The 18902-nt window shown below is 65.0% G+C and overlaps 4 protein-coding genes across 4 annotated transcripts; all 4 read left to right on the forward strand.

Annotated features, from left to right (window-relative positions):
* Positions 1–4472: 4472 nt before the first annotated feature.
* SHC1 (SHC adaptor protein 1) lies at positions 4473–8491 on the forward strand (the record flags this gene model as incomplete). Its single annotated transcript, XM_079551012.1, is given in 13 exon segments — positions 4473–4499; positions 4501–5079; positions 5272–5342; positions 5732–5795; positions 5945–6064; positions 6502–6555; positions 6686–6737; positions 6911–7037; positions 7140–7308; positions 7512–7572; positions 7677–7838; positions 7938–8200; positions 8363–8491. Coding segments are annotated over 13 exon segments (1878 nt in total).
* A 1081-nt stretch (positions 8492–9572) lies between these two features.
* PYGO2 (pygopus family PHD finger 2) lies at positions 9573–10996 on the forward strand (the record flags this gene model as incomplete). The annotated part of the gene is made up of 3 exons (XM_079550987.1): positions 9573–9696; positions 9775–9824; positions 9917–10996. 3 exons carry the CDS (start codon positions 9573–9575, stop codon positions 10994–10996), a joined length of 1254 nt encoding a protein of 417 aa, XP_079407113.1.
* A 1584-nt stretch (positions 10997–12580) lies between these two features.
* PBXIP1 (PBX homeobox interacting protein 1) lies at positions 12581–15290 on the forward strand (the record flags this gene model as incomplete). The annotated part of the gene is made up of 10 exons (XM_079550988.1): positions 12581–12640; positions 12715–12817; positions 12900–12958; positions 13032–13170; positions 13246–13461; positions 13542–13565; positions 13635–13702; positions 13779–13901; positions 13984–14954; positions 15090–15290. The coding sequence occupies 10 exons, from the start codon at positions 12581–12583 to the stop codon at positions 15145–15147; spliced, it is 1821 nt and encodes a 606-aa protein (XP_079407114.1). The 3' UTR covers positions 15148–15290.
* Positions 15291–15696: 406 nt separating this feature from the next.
* On the forward strand, positions 15697–18765 carry PMVK (phosphomevalonate kinase; the record flags this gene model as incomplete). The annotated part of the gene is made up of 5 exons (XM_079551026.1): positions 15697–15779; positions 15898–15961; positions 17151–17303; positions 17382–17511; positions 18629–18765. The coding sequence occupies 5 exons, from the start codon at positions 15697–15699 to the stop codon at positions 18763–18765; spliced, it is 567 nt and encodes a 188-aa protein (XP_079407152.1).
* Between the last annotated feature and the right edge of the window lie 137 nt (positions 18766–18902).

Below are 18902 nucleotides of genomic sequence, written 5' to 3' on the forward strand. Positions count from 1 at the left end.
CGTTCCCAGATCTCCAGGTCACTGGGTGTCCCTCACGGGCTGAGGAAACGTGGCCCCGCTCCTTCCTGTAGGATTAAAGCTGTGCAAAGGGCAGATTTCTCAGTGCTTTGCCCGCTCTGGAGCTCTGCACGGTTCAGCTGAGGCACTGCCACAACAAAGATCGAGGAACGAACGGCTCTGCAACCACGCCACGGGCTTCTGGAGGATGGGGAGAGCCCAAAGCAGCACCCTTGGGCGTCAGGGGTGCTGAGGAGGCCGTGCTGAGGTCAGGTTGTGGCCCTGCTGACGCTGCAGCCTCACCGTGAGGCCCTGCGCTGCCCTGTGCCTCTCCTGCCTGGCTGTTTTATGGCCGTGCACCGTCGCCGTTCAAACCCAGCCCTTTCTCCTCCTGCTGGCTTTTGGCACAGTGCTGTTCTCCTTTCCCTGCCTCTAACCTCGGCCCCAGAGTCCAAAGGGCCTCGTCATTTCTGCGCTTCCTCTGCAGTGAGTGATCTGCAATTGCTGCCTGCCTGGCCCTGCCCAGGACGGGGCTGCGGCGGCCAAACGGCCCCTCTTATCTCACTGCCCCCCGGGCTAATCCCATTAGCGCCCGCCTGGGCTCCGGCGCTGGCTTTGCAGGCCCCAGATAAGGACGTATGATTGCTGCAAGGAAGTAAATCGTGTTTGTTGTCCTGTTCTGCTTGGCTGGCCCGGCCCCAAACGGCTCCGTGGTGAGGGTGGGAGCGGTGCAGGGCTGGCTGGGGAGGGCAGGGGCGCTCATTGTGCTCCTGCTTTGCTCGTTGTGTTTTCCTTTCACCGCTGCCCTTCTCCCAGAGCTTCCTGCCCCTCCTGGCTCTGCTCACGTCTGCCCTTCCGTGGCCCCTTTCCACCGTTCCTTCCTAACACCAGGATCCGTTTCACACGCTCCTATGGCCACATCCTGGCTCCTCCCTGGGGACTTTGTGCGTCCTTTTGCAGTAGGTGCCAGCCTGGAGGGCGGTGTGGGCAGGAGCGGGGCTCTCCTCCATGTCTCAGCACTTCTTCTCCCTCTCCTTTTGTGCCCTCTATTTTTGGGTCCTGACATCTACAGGGCAGAGATCGACACGAGCGTTTATTTCAGGTCACAGAGTGACCGTAAACGAGGTCCTTTTGCTTCGGGGGCACAGCCAACAGGTGGCTGCCGACACCATTTGCCTGCAGGCAAGATCAGAGCAGAACCAACCTCGTCCCCCCCATCTTGTCCCCGTGCTCCCAGAGCATCCCGGCACCATCCTTCCCATGGACAGGGCCGTCAAGGAGGAGGTTTCCCCGGGTCTCTCTCTGCCCCCCGTCTGCCTGCGGTCAGTGAGAAGCAGCTCTGCCTGCAGCAGGGCTGGCTAACTCGCTGTTTGTCCCTGAACCGCAGGTCGGGCTGCCAGACCAGAGGGGCTGAATGTTTGTTCCCTGCCCTCCGCCGGCGATGGAGTACGTGGTAAGGCCGGCCAGCGCTCGGGACTTCGGTGGAAGGGCTAGGTGGCTTCGGTGGCGGATCCTGCCTCCCCCTCCCCCTTCACCACCGGGGCCCAGCCTCAATTCCAGGCCTCCTCCGCTGGTTTTTTTTTTTCCCCTATTCCAACAATGCTGCTGGGAAGTTCAGAGAGGTTGCACACAGACGCCGTGTGACGTTGTAGTGGTGTTGAGGGGAAAATCCAGCTCGTGGCTGGCTCTCGGCCTTTCTCTTTGCTCTCCCCGCCGTGCTGCAGGAGGACAGGGCACGGCAAGGGTTCCGTCTCCCCGTGTTGGGATTCGGGGGTCTCCTGGCCTCCGTGTGCCGACAAGCTGCGTACGTGTGGCAGCCCCTGTGCCTGCGTGCGCCTTGCCGTGACTTCTTGCCAAACCGCTCGTGTGTTCCAGCTCTCTGACTCAGCTCCTGCTTTGTGTTTCCTGGGAGGACAGCAGGGCTGCGAGCAGAGCCTGGGGAAACGCAGGATCCTCCAAAGCAGAGCGCTGGGCACAGCTTTCAGTTTGCTGTGCTGCATCCCCACTCTGCTCCTCATCCCCTGGGCTGTGCACGAGGTCACCTGGAAGCACGCAGTGTCCCCCCGTCCTGCACATAAGCAGGATCTGGCCGAGCCCTGGCTTCCAGTCGTGAGGAGCCGCTCTGCTGCAGGGCTGGGAACGTGTTGCCAGCCGGTCTGGCGAGAGGAAAGGCTGCTGGGTGCTGCTCGGGGGCTGCAGGACCCGATTCCGTGGGGCTGCGCACGTCTCAGTTTGCCTTCGGTGCTCTGTGGCCCCTGGGCAGGAGGCTGTGATTCCTGAGGTGGGCTTTGGGGCTGTGGCAGTTGGGTCTGGGAGCGGTGACCTGCCGATGCTGGTGGGGATGTGAGCGCGCTGTCTGGTCTCGGCCTCGATGCCGGAGGTTCTGATAAAATCTAAGAGTTGTTCTGTTTGATAGAAACGGAGATCTGTGAGAAGCAGGCACAGCTTGGGGCGCTGCGTGTGCCGGGAATTGCTGCTCCCTGCCCTGCTGCCTGTCTGGGCTGGGTCAAAAAGACCCTTTGCCCCTTTTCCAGCTCTCCTCATGCAGCAGCCAGCCCCTGTTTGCAGACGCCTGCAGCCTTTCTGCAGTGGGTACTGTGCCAGGTGGGACCCCCAGCCCCACATCCTCAAGCCAGTCGGGTCCCTGGGGGCAAACCCCGCTGCCTTGAGCCTCCCTAACGCCGCCCAGCAGAGCAGGGCTGGCGGGTCCCTGCTTCCTGGCTCCCCGGCCCCGGGTTTCCTGCCTTTCTTCGGAGCCATCTTGCTGCAGGCCATGGGAAGGTCATGGCACTGAGCGGCCGCGGGGCCCCCGGGGGGGACGGAGCGCTTCGTGGGACGGCTCCTGCGGCACCGAGGTGGGGGCTGGCGGGCTGTGGGACCCGCTGGCATCGGAGCCTCGCACCGTGTGGGATCGCAGCTATTCCAGGCTGTTCCCTGCCTCCGTTTCCCTGTCTGGGGCTGCGTGCCGACGGTTGGGAAGCAGGACGGCAGGTTTCGCTCCTGTGCTGGGGCTGAGAGGGGTGAGCGCTTCCCTTGGGCTGGATTTCTCTGGTTACAGCTTGGTGGAGAAATGCCCTGGCCCACACAGAGGGCGCCTGGCGTGGGTCAGAGGGACCCGGAGACCCCGGGGGGGGGAGAGGGAGGAGAGAAGAGGAGAATCATGAAACAGCTTGGGTTGGAAGGGGCTTTAAAGACCGTCTTATTCCAACGCCGAGAGGCTGGAGGGGGATTTCTGAGCTCCCCCATTGGCACATTGGCATGCCGGTTTGCGTCAGGTAGGGAAGAAGGGGCAGAGGGCAGACTTGTCCCGGTGCCCCCCACCACAAAACGGGGCTTTTGCCCAGCTCTGGAAATGGGGAAGATTTGCCCTGGCGCCAGCGGCACGCTCTGGCTTTTCCCCAGCTCCCGCTAGCTCCGCCTGTGACCTTGATTTTTCTGCTCCAGATCCTCGCTGGGTCCCCACCCCTCCTTACGAGCCCCTCCTGCGCTGCCTCCCCATCCCCGCAGAGCAGAGCACAGCCGGCTCCTCCGCCTGTGAGTCAGCACAGCCCTTCCGATCAGCGGCAGCCCCTTCTCTCCTCCGGGAGGAGCCGGCGTGCGGGAAGCGGCAGCCATCGGCGGCTCCCAGCGGCTCCGTGCCGCAGCCCCGCGCTGAGCCCGGCTTCTCCCTCGCTGCGCCCACCTGTATCCTCCTCCCGGCTGTCTTCCTCCTCCTCTGCCAGCCTGGAGCCGAGCTGGACGTCCCTGCATCCCGAGGCTTGCTGGCATCGCGTTTCCCCCCGGCTTCAGCCGCCGCTCCCCCCTGCGATCCCGGAGAGCCAACGGCAGCTGCCCGCCGCCGGCACGTGGCTCGCGTAGCGCCGGCCGCCACAGAAGGACCTTGTTTGCTCCTGGACCGTGCTCTGAGCAGGGCTGGGCTGGGCTCGGATGTGCTCTGTGGCTGCCTTGTCTCAGGGCTTTAAATATTCATGCTTTTGATTTCCTCTGAGCTGCTGGCAACCGCTTGCGAGCACAGGGGCCAGAGCGAGCCGGCAGGGGCGGAGGGGCAGCGCGTTGGGACCTCATCTGTGGGGCACGGGGAGCTGTGCTGAGACCCCGCTGAAGACAATGGGATTCGTCGTGGGTCCGGTTCAGGAGCGGCGTGGGGCAGTGGGGCTTGAGGACCTCCCAGCTGCGTGCTGAGCCCCCTCACCGGCCGCTCCGTACGGCCCCTGGCTGTAACCACAGCCTCGCTTCCTCCCCTCTGCACCCGGAGCAGGGGTTGCTCTCCATCCGCCCTGATTGCTGACGCTGGTTGCTATCGATCGGCTTTTGACGGCGTGGAGCTGGGCAGCCCCTGCTGCGCGTTCTCCTCGTGAGCCATGCGGGGCTGCTGGGCACCGGGCACGGAGCTCGGCCTCGATCGGAGCCTGGGGGAGGATTCCAGGAGGCTGTAGGCGCTCAGACGCTCCGTGGGGTCGCAGTGAGGGGTGGGCATGCGCCAGCCCTTCTCGCCTCTCTCTCTCCGCAATGGATCTCCTGCAGAAGAGCAAATACAGCCACCTGAGGAACGAGTCTGTCTCCTCCCTGGAGGAGGCGGTGGGAGCCTTGGGGACCCCGGCGTCCCCGGTGGAATCCCTGGCGGGCACGCGGTCTCTGCCTGGCTCCCTGTCGTCCTCCTCCCTCAGCCCCATGCTGCCTCTCGGGGAGCTCTCATCCGAGTCGGAGGACAGCCCCACCACCCTCTGCTCTTTCTTCCCCAAAATGGCCAACCTGAAGCTCTCGAACCCTGCCAACCTGCTCAGCCTGCGGGGCTCATCGGCTGGCAGCCTCAAAGATGCTGGGAGCTCGGGGCAACCCGTCCTTACCGGGACGCTCACACCGGCACCGGGGGGAACAACCGGCCCAGACTCAGCAGGACCTGTCACTGTCTGTTCCCAGGATATGAACAAGCTGAGCTGTGCCAAGAGGACGCGGGTGGAAGGCGGCCAGCTGGGTGGTGATGAATGGACCCGCCACGGCAGCTTTGTCAATAAGCCCACGCGTGGCTGGCTGCACCCGGATGACAAGGTCATGGGTCCTGGGGTCTCCTACCACGTCAGGGTGAGTGCTGGGGCATCTCTGAGGGGTGGGAGCGGGTTTTGGGGGGGGGGGGGGCTCCTGGTGTGCTTGTGGAGACGAACACCGCAGTGTGGGCTTGGTGGGGACCTGTCCTCTCCTTGCTTGCGGGCTGCGCGGGGAGGTGGGGGAGTAAAACTGAGCCAAGCCCAGTGCTGACCCTGCTCTCCTCCACAGTACATGGGCTGCGTAGAAGTCCTTCAGTCCATGAGGGCTTTGGATTTCAACACCAGGACTCAGGTCACCAGGTGAGCCCCAGGGCTGTGCTGGGGGCTTGGGGCTGCTGGGCTGGGTGCGGAGGTGGAAGCAGGCTGTGTGCAGCCATGGAGGAAGCTGCCTGGAGATCGATGAGCCTGTCAATGAGCTTGGTCAGGCAGGAAGCACTCCTGCAGCTGCATCAAATATTAACAGCTTCTTCTTCCCCTGTCCCTGCCGGGTCTGGGAGTCAGCCTGCACTGCCTGAGGGCTTCCCTTTTGTTTCTCGCTTAACCCTGTCCCTTCTGCATTGGTCCCCGTGTCTTCTGCCCAGCAGCGCCCCATAATCGTGGCACTGATAGCAGAGCTTTGTCCCTGTGCTGGTGCAGGAGGGGGACAACGGGGGGACCCCCAGGTTGACACCTTGCTTTGCTCCCTGCAGGGAGGCCATTGGCCTGGTGTGCGAGGCCGTGCCCGGTGCCAAGGGAGCAGTGAGGAGGAGGAAGGTGAGGCTGGGCCTGGGGAGCTGCTGGTGGGAGCGTTTTGAGAGCTGAATCTCAACTCAACCAGCAGTGCTCAGGGGCTCTGATTGCCCCCGTGGCTCAGCTGGAGTGGTGGTGGAGATGAGTTGCTCAACGCTGCCGTTTTCCCCCAGCCCTGCGGCCGCTCTCTCAACTCCATCCTGGGCAAAAGCAACCTGAAGTTCGCCGGCATGCCCATCACCCTGACCATCTCCACCAGCAGCCTCAACCTCATGGCCTCTGACTGCAAGCAGGTGAGAGCGGGGAGCTGCTGAGGGCTGCATTGCTGACTTGAAACGAGCAGGGATCTGCGCATCCCCTCCAGGCCCTGCTGGGGTTGTTCCCATTCTCCTTGGGGATGTGTGGGTGCCTGTGTTTCCTGCTGAGCGCTCCTCTCCCGGTCCAGAATGTCCCACCCCACTCATTCCTGGTGGCAAAGGGATCTGAGCAATACCCTGAATGCCCTGTGGGATCTGTCCCTTGAGATCTCGAGATTTCCCCGGCCTTGGAGGTCTCTTAGTTTTGAGCCAGGTCTCAGTAACTCTTCTGGTGTCTCAGCTCTTCTTCTGGTTGCCTGTGGCTCGTAGCCAGGGCTCCTGGAGCTTGTAATCCCCACACTGGGCCAGTCCCAGGGAAAGTGTGCCAGGCTGGGCACTGAGGAGCTGCACCTAACAGTGCTTCTGTCTTGCAGATCATTGCCAACCATCACATGCAGTCCATCTCCTTCGCTTCTGGGGGCGACCCGGTGAGTACAGAGGTTCCCCATCTGCACATCCTACGCTGTGCTGGGGATCAGAGCCTCTCCTGCCTTCTCCCCACAGTCTCAGGCTCTGTGCTCGCCAGCAGCCCTGGCTCACCACCACCCTCTCCCACAGGACACAGCTGAATACGTTGCCTACGTTGCCAAAGACCCCGTCAACCAGAGAGGTGAGGCTGCTGCTGAGGCTGGAATTGCAAGAGCTCCATTCTGGGAAAGATTTGGTGCAGCACAGTGGGATTTGGGCCCCTGCAGGGAATCTCTGGGGTGCACAGGCTGGGATCAAGGGGTGCAGGATTTGACTCTGAGCTTCCCTGCTCTCATCTTGCCGTTCCCTTCCCAGCCTGCCATATCCTGGAGTGCCCTGAGGGCTTGGCCCAGGATGTCATCAGCACAATTGGGCAAGCCTTCGAGCTGCGCTTCAAGCAGTACCTGAAGAACCCCCCAAAGCTGGTGACACCCCACGACAGGTAAGGGAAGGGAGAGACGGGGGGTGCCCGAGGTCTCTTGGTGCTGGGAAGGGTCGCAGCCCTGGCTGCTGTCAGCTGTTCAGCTGTGCTGCGCCCTCCCAGGATGGCAGGGTTTGATGGCTCAGCCTGGGATGAGGAAGAGGAGGAGCCTGCCCCAGATCACCAGTACTACAACGACTTCCCCGGCAAGGAGCCTCCTATCGGTGGGGTCGTGGACATGCGGCTGCGGGATGGGGCTGCGCAGACCCCCAATCACCTGGGGGCCACGCTGGTAAGATGCTGAGCACGTCTCTGCAGGGAGCTGCTGGGGAGGTTCTGCTATACAGGGGAGATGCAAGGACCCCGACGGGGCTGTGGGCTGCACAGAATCCACGCCACGCTTCTGTCCAGCACGTCTGGCAGCCCAGCCTGGGGATTTGGGGAGGGCTGAGAGTGCAGCAAGATCCATTGGGCTGACCGTGTGCCTCTCTGCAGCCTGTTGGCCAGACGTCTGGTGGGGAATTTGACCCCCGGAAGCAGCACGGTCCCGCTCAAGGTAACGTGATGGATGTGGCTGTCCCCATGTGCTTTCCTGGTCCCAAAGTGCTCCAGCAGCAAGCCCTGGTGCCGGAGCACTGCTGACCACGGCTCTCTTTGCAGCAGGAAGAGAGAAATACCCGCCTGCAGCATCCGGCCGCACGGATCTGTTTGATGACCCATCTTATGTGAACGTGCAGAACGTGGACAAGGCACGCCAAGCAGCAGCTGCAGGCAGCCCTGCAACAGCCAACGGCAGTGCGCAGCGAGATCTCTTCGACATGAGTGAGTGGGACAGCAGCTGTGGTCATTCCCAGGCTGTGCAGTCTGTCCTGGATGCGTGGGGCTGAGTGATGGACCCCCTTCCTCTCTCTCGTCCTGCAGAGCCATTTGAAGATGCCCTGCGTGCCCCCCAGTCTGCGCCCGTGAGCGTTCCGCCTGCCCAGGTTGTGGCTTCCATGGAGGAGCAGCTGAGGAGGGAGCCTTGGTACCACAGGAAGATGAACCGCAAGGAGGCTGAGAAACTGCTGAAGGTGAACGGAGATTTCCTGGTGAGGGAGAGCACCACCACCCCCGGGCAGTACGTGCTGACCGGCCTGCAGGGTGGGCAGCCCAAGCATCTGCTGCTCGTTGATCCCGAAGGAGTGGTGAGTCCCCATAACCCCAAAGCCTGGGGGTCACACATCTCTCCATCGCTACCCCACCTTGGGGACACCTCTGGGCTGGTTTAGGGGATGGAGGAGGCCTGGCAGAGCATGGAGGGAACTGCCGGGGATATCAGCAGCCTTCTGAGTTCCCTATCCCTCCAGGTCCGGACAAAAGATCACCGTTTTGAGAGCGTCAGTCACCTCATCAGCTACCATATGGACAATCACCTGCCCATCATCTCAGCTGGCAGCGAGATGTGCCTGCAGCAGCCAGTGGAGAGGAGACTGTGAGCTCCTGGGGGCCTCGGTGCGCTCCCCCCCAGCCCTGCTTCCCACCCTGGGGAGCACTTGGACTCAGCCGGGGCTGAGCGTGGACTGCCTTGGGGATGGGCCTCATCCTCCCCCCACCACACGAAGCTGGCGGCCCTGGGCTACGGGCAGCGTGGTGTGAGCTGCCTGCGGGGCCGGGGGCTGGTGGTGCCAAAGCCCCCTCCTCTCCTCCCAGCTCCAGCCTTCGCACAGCTGCTCCGCTCGTACCAAATCCCGCCCCCATACGGTGTCACCGCTGGGGCACGAGCCCGGGGCCGGGCCCTGCTCCAGCCTGCTTGGAACTGGGGGTGGCCGGGCTTCGTCCGGTGAGCAGCACCAGCCCCGGGGGTGGGGAGAGGGAGGGGTTGGGGGCTCACCCAGGGCTGGGCCCTGCGCTCTGCTCCCCAAGCACAAGGCCCGGCCGGCCGCGCACCGAATGTACCCGATCACTTTATGTGTAACTGTGCCTTGACCCCGCAGGTCCCACACATATATGCAATGCAGCCGGGCAGGGGGCGAGGGCTGACAGCTCCCGTGTGCCCTCCGGGCCCCGCCAAGCCCCTTCTCGGGCACCTCTCTTTCTGCCGGAGCTGGCCGGGCCCCACTGCATGCACCTCGACCCCCCGAAGCCAAAGCGCAGCCCTGCCCCGGCCCCGCTATAACCAAAGGATCCGGCGGTTCGTATTAAAGTTGGTATTTCTTTACGCTGCGGCTGCTGTGTTGGGGCTGAGGCTGGGTGGCGGCCGTGCACCCCTTCGGGCTTCGCACGTGGTTCCTTCCGCCCCTCTCCGAGCCGCCATCATCGCTCCTTCCATCCCCTGGCGCCCCTTCCTGCGCTTCCTTCCTTCCTTCCTTCCTTTCCCCCCGCTCCTGTGGGCGCTGCCCGTGGTTCCTCCCACGCCGCGCACGTGGTTCGCCCCACGCCCCTCCCCTCGCGCAGCGATTGGTCTCGGAGCAACTTCCTGTCTCGGAGACACTTCCGGTCCCGGCGCAACTTCCGCTTCCGGCGCGCCGTGCGAAGGATCCGCGGCGGGGCCATGGCGCCGCGCCGACTGTGAGGGCCATGGCGGCCCCGCACGGAGAGAAGCTGGAGGGAGGCGTCCCGGCCCCGCCGCCCCCGCCGGGGCCCCCGCACCCCGCGGGCAGCGCCGCCGTCGGCGGGCCCGGCCGGAAGCAGGGGAAGGCAGGTGAGCGCGGGCGGCGGGAGCGGGCGGGCCGGGCCGGCGGAGGCCCCGGACCTGACTCGGCCCCGCATCTCCCCGCAGGTCTGCAGATGAAAAGCCCCGAGAAGAAGCGGCGGAAATCCAACACGCAGGTACGGGCGGGCGAGAGGACCGCCGGCTCCGGGCCGCCCCCGCCGCGGGCGGTACCGGGAGCGCGGCCCTGACCGGCGCCGTTTCCCCGCAGGGCCCGGCATACTCCCACCTGTCGGAGTTCGCCCCGCCGCCCACCCCTATGGTGGATCATTTGGTGGCCTCCAACCCCTTCGAGGATGACTTCGGGGCCCCCAAGGTGGGGGCTGCGGCCGCTCCTTTCCTGGGCAGCCCCGTACCGTTCGGCGGCTTCCGAATGCAAGGCGGGGGAATGGCGCCTCAGGTCCCCCCCGGGTACGGAGGGGGCCCGCAGCCCATGCGGCGGCAGCCGCCCCCCTTCGCCCCCGGGCAGATGGGTCCGGCTTTTGGCATGCCCCCCCAGAACCCCGGCTACGTCCAGCCCGGGGGGATGAGCTTCCCCGGGCAGCCTTTCAACCAGCCCCCCCTCGGACAGAACTTCAGCCCTCCCACGGGGCAGCTCATGCAGGGGCCCGTCGGGGGCTTCGGGCCCATGATGTCCCCCACCATGGGGCAGCCTCCCAGGGGGGACATGGGCCCCGGCCCGGCCCTGAACCCCCCCGGCGGGCCAGCCATGGCACAGCGCTTCAGCCAGCCCAGCAACCTCTTTGGACAGTCCCCCATGCAGCGCCCCGGGCAGAACATCCCCCCCCTCCCCCCTAACGCCAGCCCTTTCCCCGGGGCAGACCCCGGCTTCCCCGCTGGCGGAGAGGAGGGGGGCAAAAACCTGAACCCCCCACCCAGCACCTTCCCCCCAGAGCAGCACACGGGCTCCCCGGCTGCCGTTAACGGGGCACAGCCCAGCTTTGCCCCCGCCAGCGCCGGCCGTGGGGGAGGCACTCCTGAAGCCAACAGCCTCCCACCTCCCAGCAAGGCAGCTGCCGGCTCGGGGCACCAACCCCCCCCCGGCCTGGTGTACCCGTGCGGGGCTTGCCGTAACGAGGTGAACGACGACCAGGATGCCATCCTGTGCGAGGCCTCCTGCCAGAAATGGTTCCACCGGGAGTGCACGGGGATGACGGAGAACGCCTACGGGCTGCTCACCACCGAGGCCTCCGCCGTCTGGGCCTGTGACTTCTGCCTGAAGACCAAGGAGATTCAATCTGTGTACGTCCGCGAGGGCATGGGACAGCTGGTGGCTGCCAACGACGGCTGATGCCCCACCGACCCCCACGTTGTACAGAACCCCGCGCTGTTTTAGGACCAAACCCCCTTTTGTAGCCGTTGGACCCGCGAGCGCAGGATGGCACCTGGTGATGCTCCCCACCGCTGTGGACTCTGGCTGTGCAGCACCGGGGTGGGGCTGTGGGGGTCTCCGTGGTGGCCCAGCCTTCCCCGTGCCCCCGGGGTGGGTTCTGTGCGACGCCCAGGCCCGCTGTTCCCCCCTTCCCCCCCTTCAGATCCGGTCTCCGCCTCCCTGAGCTCGCTGCGGTTTCCTCCCCCCCATCCCCCCCGCCCCGATTTTAGCAGAACGGTAATGGAAACTTTTGTATCGTCGCTATAAAACTCTCAAACCGCCGTTGTCCGTGTCTCCGTCCGCTGCCTCCCGCTCCCTCCGCCCCACTTCTGCCGTTGCCCGCCCCTTCGGGCCGTCGCTGCCATTGGCTGCGCTCATCACGTGCGCTCCCCGTCCCGAGGGCGGTGACCGGGACCGGGAGAAAGTTACGGAGCGGGACCGCGTCCGGCTGCGCCTCGGAGCGCCTCCAGGTACCGCCCGCCCCAGCATCGTTCCGTTCTATATTCCTCTTCGTCTTGTCGGGGCCGCTTCGTCCCGAGCTTCCCCGCTTCCCGTTCGTCGCTCCCATCCCGGCCGCTTCCCACCGAGCTCCGGCCCGATGCGTTCCGTCCCTTCCCGGCCCCGGGATTGGCACCGAAGCGCTTCCCGGAACATCACCGACGATGGCCGCTAGATTTCACCCAGCAGCGCTCGGGCCGGACCCTCACCGGAACCCCCCCACCCCCAATACACACACAGACCCCCTCCCACCCCCTCGGCCGTTTTGGGGAGGTGCTGTACCGAAAGGAAGAGGGGCTCCGTGCCCCCCTCGCCCCCCCGGAGCGCTGCTCTGAGTGTCGGTGCCGCCGCTTCCTTCCTGCGGGGCCCCGCGCACCTGCCGGGCGGCATCACCAAGGCTAAAAATACCGCGGTGGTAACCGGGGGGGGGACGGGACGAGGGGGCGGGCCGGACGGGGGGGGGATAACGGGGCTGGGGGCGCGCTTCAGCGCTTCCCGTAGCGCGCTCCCGACCGCATCCAGCCCCGTCCCCCCCTTTCGCCCCATGGGGATTTTTCTCCCCCCGGTACCGGGGCTCCGAGCGCCGCTGGGTCCGCGCTGCTTCGGGGGGGGGAGGCGGGGAGGGTCGGGGCGGAGGCGGTGCCTCCACAGCTGTGCGGGGAATGTGCAGAATTCGCGGGCACCGCCATCGCCCCGTGCCCGATCCCGACTCGCTGCCGGTACCGGAGCGGGAGGGGAAAAGTGCGGCCGGGGCTGAACCCGCTGTTACCGGGGAAGGGGGGATCCCGGGGGTCCAGAGGCAGCCGGTGCGGGGATCGCGGCGCTGTCACCCGTTGCCCTTTGCTCTGAGTTCATCAACTCGTTTTGCCAGGCAAATCAACCCAGAGCGGGGCACGGGGTGAGGTCGGTCCGTCCGTGTGTCTGTTTTATCTGTTTATGTGGCTGTCCGTCCCCGCGTCCATCTGTCCATCCACGTCCGTCTCTTCCCAGGGGGGACCCGCAGCCATGGAGCAGAAATCGGACTCCCGAGACTCGGATAACAGCTGGGTGCTGACGGGCACTGAGGTGAGGAGCGTCGGGCCGGGGTAGGGGGCAACGAGGGGGGGTCGGGGGTCCCAATGGCCGCCTGTCATCCTCAGGGGCTGCCTGTGGACACGGTGGGGCCGGAGAGGGATTCAGCCTCCCAAGATGACGAGAACGAAGAGGAAGGGGAGGAGGAAGGCGACCCGGATGCCGGCACAGGCACGTGGGGAGGGGGCAGTGCTGAGATCCCCGGTACCAGGCTGGGTTCTTCTGCTCACCTCCGGCCTCTGCCCCTCCGCAGCTGACGGCACTGAGGATGGAGCCGCCTCCCTAGGTGAAAAACAACATCCTGAGGTCGGGGTAAGCCGAGGGGGGGACGGTGGGGGCGGGGGTGCAGCGTGGGGATGCGCGACCCCAACCCTTGTGTTCCCAGGATGCAGAGGAACGCTCGGATCCCGATGCCGGCACAGAACTGCCTCCATCCGGCCCTACAGAGCTCAGCACCGCGGGGAGCTGGGAGGAGGAAAAGCACAACGCTGAGCCCGGAGCGCGTGCTGAGGGCTGCACAACAGGTCAGCAGATTCTGTGGGCACCGAGCAGCAGATCCAGTCTGTGGGCTCCCATCACAGCTCTTCATCCTTCCCCAGGGCTGCTGCTGGAGGAGGGGAGCTGCACCAGCAGTGATGACGACGTGGAGGGGCTGAGGCGACGGCAGGTCCATCAGCCCCGTGCTGGGACCCCCCCTCCTGCCCCCGTCCCGCGCCGTGTGCTGCAAGATGAAGGCAACGAGGAGGGGCTCAGTGCCAACAAGCTGCTGCTGGGAGCGCTGGCGTTGGTGGCTGTGGCTCTGCTGATCGTCTCTGGTGAGTCGGGGGTGCCGGGGTCAGGATGGGGGGTTGTGCAGGTGGAGGTCACCATTGCTGTCTCTTTCTCTCCTCTCCAGGCGGTTTCTACGACACGGCAGACGGTGAGCAGGGAGGGCTGTGAGCAGGGCTGGGCGCCGCGTGCTCGATGTCAGCGTGTGGTTCCTCCCCAGGTCCTGCGGATGCGATGAGCCACGATGCAACAGACGTGGAGCAGGAAGCTGTGCCCGACAACGGCAGCGTAAGGAGCGGGGCTGCAAAGGGGCTGCCGCATCCTCAGCATCCCCAGGGCCGCATCCCACCCCTTCTGCCCCCAGGATTCCCCACAGAAGCCCCCCCTGGACGGTGGGGACGTGCACAGCATGCAGTCCATGAGCGTGCTGCTGGACCGCCTGGCCAAAGAGAACCAGGACATCCGCCTGATGCAGGCTGAGCTGCAGGTGGGTGCGCAGCACTGTGCCCCCCACGGCCACCACCCTTTGCCCTCACACCCTTCCCTGACCCCCCCCACCTCTCCCCCAGACCCACAAGGAGGAGCTGCAGGCGCTGCTGCAACAAAGCGAAGGTGCAGCAGCAGCAGCTGGGGAGCAGCAGCAGAGTTTGGCCAAGGAGAACGCCGAGCTCCGTGCAGCACTGCAGCGTGAGGCCGAGGCACTGCGGGCTGCACGCGCTGAGCTGCAACGCCTGCGGGCCAGGGGGGGTCCCAGTGACCCCCAGCCCCACAAGGAGCAGCCTCACGGTCCCAGTTCTGCAGTGCATGAGGAGGGGGCCCGGCATGAGGCACGGCACCGTGGGCTGTTGGAGTCCGTGCAGCACGAGCTGGCAGCTGCCCTGCAGCGAGCGCAGGGTGCGGGGGGGCTGGAGGGGCTCAAAGAGGAGCTGATGGAGCTGGAGGAGCGCCTGAGCCGGGAGTTGGGGGGATCCGAGGGGGCTGAGGCGTTCCCTGGGCATTGGAAAAAGGGGTTCAAGGCAGAAAAGAAGGAGAGGGGGTGGCACAAGAGGGACGGCCACCGCGAGCGGGGCAAAGCCCACGGCAAGGAGCACCACGGCAAGGAGCACCATGGCAAGGAGCCCCGGCCCCACAGGGAGCACAGAGAGGGCAAATCTGGGGGGAAGTGGTCCCGTGGCCCCCGGGAACTGCCCCCCCTCAGCCATTCCCGAGCCCCCCAGGGCTGCTCAGGGGTGACCGACTGCGCTCACAAAGAAGGCCGCGAGGCGCTGGGGGCTGTGCTGGAGCCCGTGCAGAAGTCGCAGTTCCTGCAGTTGCTGGAGGGCTTCATGGGGAAGCTGGGCTGGGGGGGGCATTTCAGGGGGGTGGCGGAGCGGTTGGACGGAGCCTTTGGGGCCGATGGGGTTTTCGCCCACGACCGGCGGCGCTTCGTGGACTTCGTGGAGGAGGTGGAGGAGATGCTGGAGGACGTGGCGCGGCGCGAGCGCGGCGATGAGGAGGCGGCCGATGGCTTCGAGGAGTTTGTGCTGCAGCACTATGCTGGGTGAGTGGGGTGGGGGGAAGGAGAAGTGACCCCCGCAGCTCCAGGACCCCCCCCCTCCTCCAGGACCCCTCTCCCCCCCTCCAGGACTCCCCCCTCCTCCACGTCCCCCCCCTCACCCGCCCTTTTCTATTGCAGCTCTGTTGGGAAGGAGCGTGGCCGCAAGTCCTGGAGGCAGCACGGAGGTGGCAGATAGAGCCATGAGGGGGGGGTCCCTGCTGACCCCCTCCCACCACCGCCATGGGCTGTGTTTTGGGGGTCCAAGGGCTGCCGTGTGTGGCCTCACCCCCCTCCTTCCCCCCCACTCTCCCCGATTGATGCACTGTGTGATGCTGCTGCACTGCTGTAGATGCAATAAAGTCACCGCTGGGCTGAGCTGTGCCTGGTGGGAGGGGGGGAAAAATGGCTGGTGGGGAGGGGGATGTCGAGGGTGCTCTGAGGGATGCTGGATGGTGGGGAAGGGGATGGTGGGGGGCTCCGGGCTGAATGGGGGGCAGGGAGGGTATGGGAGTGGCGGTGACCGCCGGACTTGCAGTGCGAACCGCCCACCAGCAGGGGGCGATACTACGAGGTGAGGGCGGAGCCAATCTTTAGCCCCGCCCCCCGGCCGGGCCGTACCACTGCGTACCTACGGGGGGGGGGGGGGGGGGAAGCGAGGCGGGGCGGGGCGGGGCGGTTCTTCCCCGCGCATTGGACCGGAGCGGGGCGGGTCCGGGTGGCGCGGGGGGGTGGGGCGGGGATGGGGATGGGGGAGCCCCGTGTCGTGCTGCTGCTGAGCGGCAAAAGGAAATCGGGGAAAGATTTCGTGGCGGCGGAGATCCAGAAGCGGTACCGGGAACTGGGGGGGAGAGGGGATGAGGGGGTGGTGGGTACCGGGATACCGGGGGGATTTGAGGGCGGGGAGGGGGGAGGTACCGTCGTAGTGCCGCTGATCGCTCGTCTGTAGGTTGGGCCCCGACGTGTGCACCGTGCTGCGCCTGTCCGCACCGCTGAAGGAGCGATACGCGCAGGTACGGCTGTGCCACGTGGGGCCGGGCCGCGTCCGCTGCGGGCTGCTGCACCCACCGTGCCGCGCCGCTGCCGTGATCTGCCGTGCCGTGATCTGCCGTGCTGTGCCGTGTTCTGTGCTATGCTGTGCCATTCCACGATCTGCTGTGCCATGTTCTGTGCCATGCTGTGCCGTGCCATGATCTGTTGTGCCATGCCACGATCTACCAAGCTTTGCTATGTTCTGTGTCGTACCATGCCATGATCTGCTGTGCTGTGCTGTGTTGAGCTGTGCTGCACCGATCTGCCATGCTGTGCCGTGCCATGCCGTGATCTCCCATGCTCTGCTGTGTTGTGCTTTGCCATGCTGTGCTGTGCCATGATCTCCCATGCTCTGCTACGTTCTGTGCCATGCTGTGCCATGCTGTTATGTACCATGCTATGCTGTGCTATGCCATGCCACGCCATGATCTACCACGCTGTACGGAGTTCTGTGCCATGCCCTGGGCCGTGCCACACTGTGCCATGATCTGCTGTGCCATGCTGTGCCATGCCGTGGTCTCCCATGTTGCTCTGTGCCGTGCCATGACCTCCTATGCTCTGCTATGCTCTGTGCCATGCTGTGCTGTGCCATGATCTCCCATGCTGTACTGCGCCATGCCATGATCTCCTGCACTGTGTCATGCCATGCCATGGTCTCCCATGCTCTGCTATGTTCTGTGCCATGCTGTGCCGTGCCATGCCATGGTCTCCCATGCTCTGCTATGTTCTGTGCCATGCTGTGCCGTGCCATGCCATGCCATGGTCTCCCATGCTCTGCTATGTTCTGTGCCATGCTGTGCCATGCCACGCCATGGTCTCCCATGCTCTGCTATGTTCTGTGCCATGCTGTGCCATGCCATGCCATGGCCTCCCATGCTCTGCTATGTTCTGTGCCATGCTGTGCCATGCCATGCCATGCCATAGTCTCCCATGCTCTGCTATGTTCTGTGCCATGCTGTGCCATGCTGTGATGTACCATGCCATGCTGTGCCATGCCATGCCATGGCCTCCCATGCTCTGCTATGTTCTGAGCCATGCTGTGCCATGCCACGCCATGGCCTCCCATGCTCTGCTACGTTGTGCCGTGCCAAGCCGTGTCACACTGTGTGCCCCACACCGTTCCCTACCCCACACCGTTGCCTGTGCCCCTCTCAAACCCTCTCCCTTCAGGAGCACGGCCTGGATTTTCAGCGGCTCCTGGATGCCAGCGCCTACAAGGAGCAGTACCGGCAGGACATGATCCGCTGGGGCGAGGAGAAGCGCCGTGCCGACCCCGGATTCTTCTGCCGCACCGCGGTGCAGGGCGCAGCACAGCCGGTGTGGGTGAGCAGGGATGGGCATGGGGGGCTCAGGGAAGGGGGGGGGGCTCGGGGTGGGCGCTGAGGCTGGGGGTGCGTGCAGGTGGTGAGTGACACGCGGCGCCTCTCGGATGTGGAATGGTTCCGGGATGCCTACGGGGACGCGGTGCTGACCGTGCGTGTGACGGCCACCGAGGAGACGAGGAGGAGGAGGAGTTGGGTCTTCGTGGCGGGTGAGCGAGAGCTGCTTCTCGCTGTGCGCCGGAGCCACCGGCAGGGCTGGCGCCGTGGTGCCCTGTGGCATGGATGTTCCCTGTCCCCTCTGCCATCCCCTGGCCCTATAGCCATCCCCTGTTCCCTATAGCTGGCCCCTTTCCTATCCCCTCTGCCATCCCATCCCTATAGCCATCCTCTGTCCCTACGGCTGTCCCCTGTCCCCTCTGCATCTCCTGTCCCTATAGCCGTCCCTTGTCCCTATAGCTGTCCCCTATCCCCACTGCCATCCCCTGTCCCTATAGCCGTCCCCTGGCCCTATAGCTGTCCCCTGTCCCCTCTGCCATCCCATCCCTATAGCCAATCCCTGTCCCTATAGCTGTTCCCTATCCCTTCTACCATCTCCTGTCCTTATAGCTGTCTCCTATCCCCTCTACATCTCCTGTCCCTATAGCCATCCCCTGTCCCCACTGCCATCCCCTGTCCCTATAGCTGTTCACTATCCCCACTGCCATCTCCTGTCCCTATAGCCATCCCCTATCCCCACTGCAATCCCCTGTCCCTATAGCTGTCCCCTGTCCCTATAGCTGTCCCCTGTCCCTATAGCTGTCCCCTATCCCCACTGCCATCCCCTGTCCCTATAGCTGTCCCCTATCCCCTCTGCAATCCCCTGTCCCTATAGCCAATCCCTGTCCCTATAGCTGTTCCCTATCTCTTCTACCATCCCCTGTCCCTATAGCTGTCCCCTATCCCCTCTGCATCTCCTGTCCCTATAGCCATCCCCTATCCCCACTGCAATCCCCTGTCCCTATAGCCATTCCCTCTCCCTATAGCTGTCCCCTATCCCCACTGCCATCCCCTGTCCCTATAGCTGTCCCCTGACCCTATAGCTGTCCCCTATCCCCACTGCCATCCCCTGTCCCTATAGCTGTCCCCTATCCCCACTGCTATCCCCCATCCCTATAGCTGTCCCCTGCTGCCATCTGTTCCCACTGCCATTCCTGGTCCCCATCGCTGTCCCCCGTTCCCACACCCACCCCTGGCTGCAGGACCCGCAGTTTCTGCATAAAGCCCAGCAGCGCAGAGCAGAAGATGGGGAGATCCTGACCCCATTCTGGGGGCTCTGCTCCTCCCCAGGGGTGGACGACGCCGAGTCTGAGTGCGGCCTGGACCAGGGGGTGACCTTCGATTGGGTGATCGCCAACGATGGGGACGGGGCAGCCCTGGGTGCGCAGCTGGAGGCACTGCTGCAGGAGGTCCGCAGCCACCTGTAGCCACGGGATGGGGATGGAAATGGTGTGGGGACCTCATCCACCCCGGGGGCTTCACCCTTGTGGGGTCTCATGGTGCTGGAGAAGGTAGAGACCCCCCTCCGGTAGAGACCCTCCTCCCCCCCCCCTCCTTCCGAAGG

The sequence above is a fragment of the Tetrao urogallus genome, assembly GCF_951394365.1.
Source record: "Tetrao urogallus genome assembly, contig: SUPER_28_unloc_3, whole genome shotgun sequence".
NCBI classification, from domain to species: domain Eukaryota; kingdom Metazoa; phylum Chordata; class Aves; order Galliformes; family Phasianidae; genus Tetrao; species Tetrao urogallus.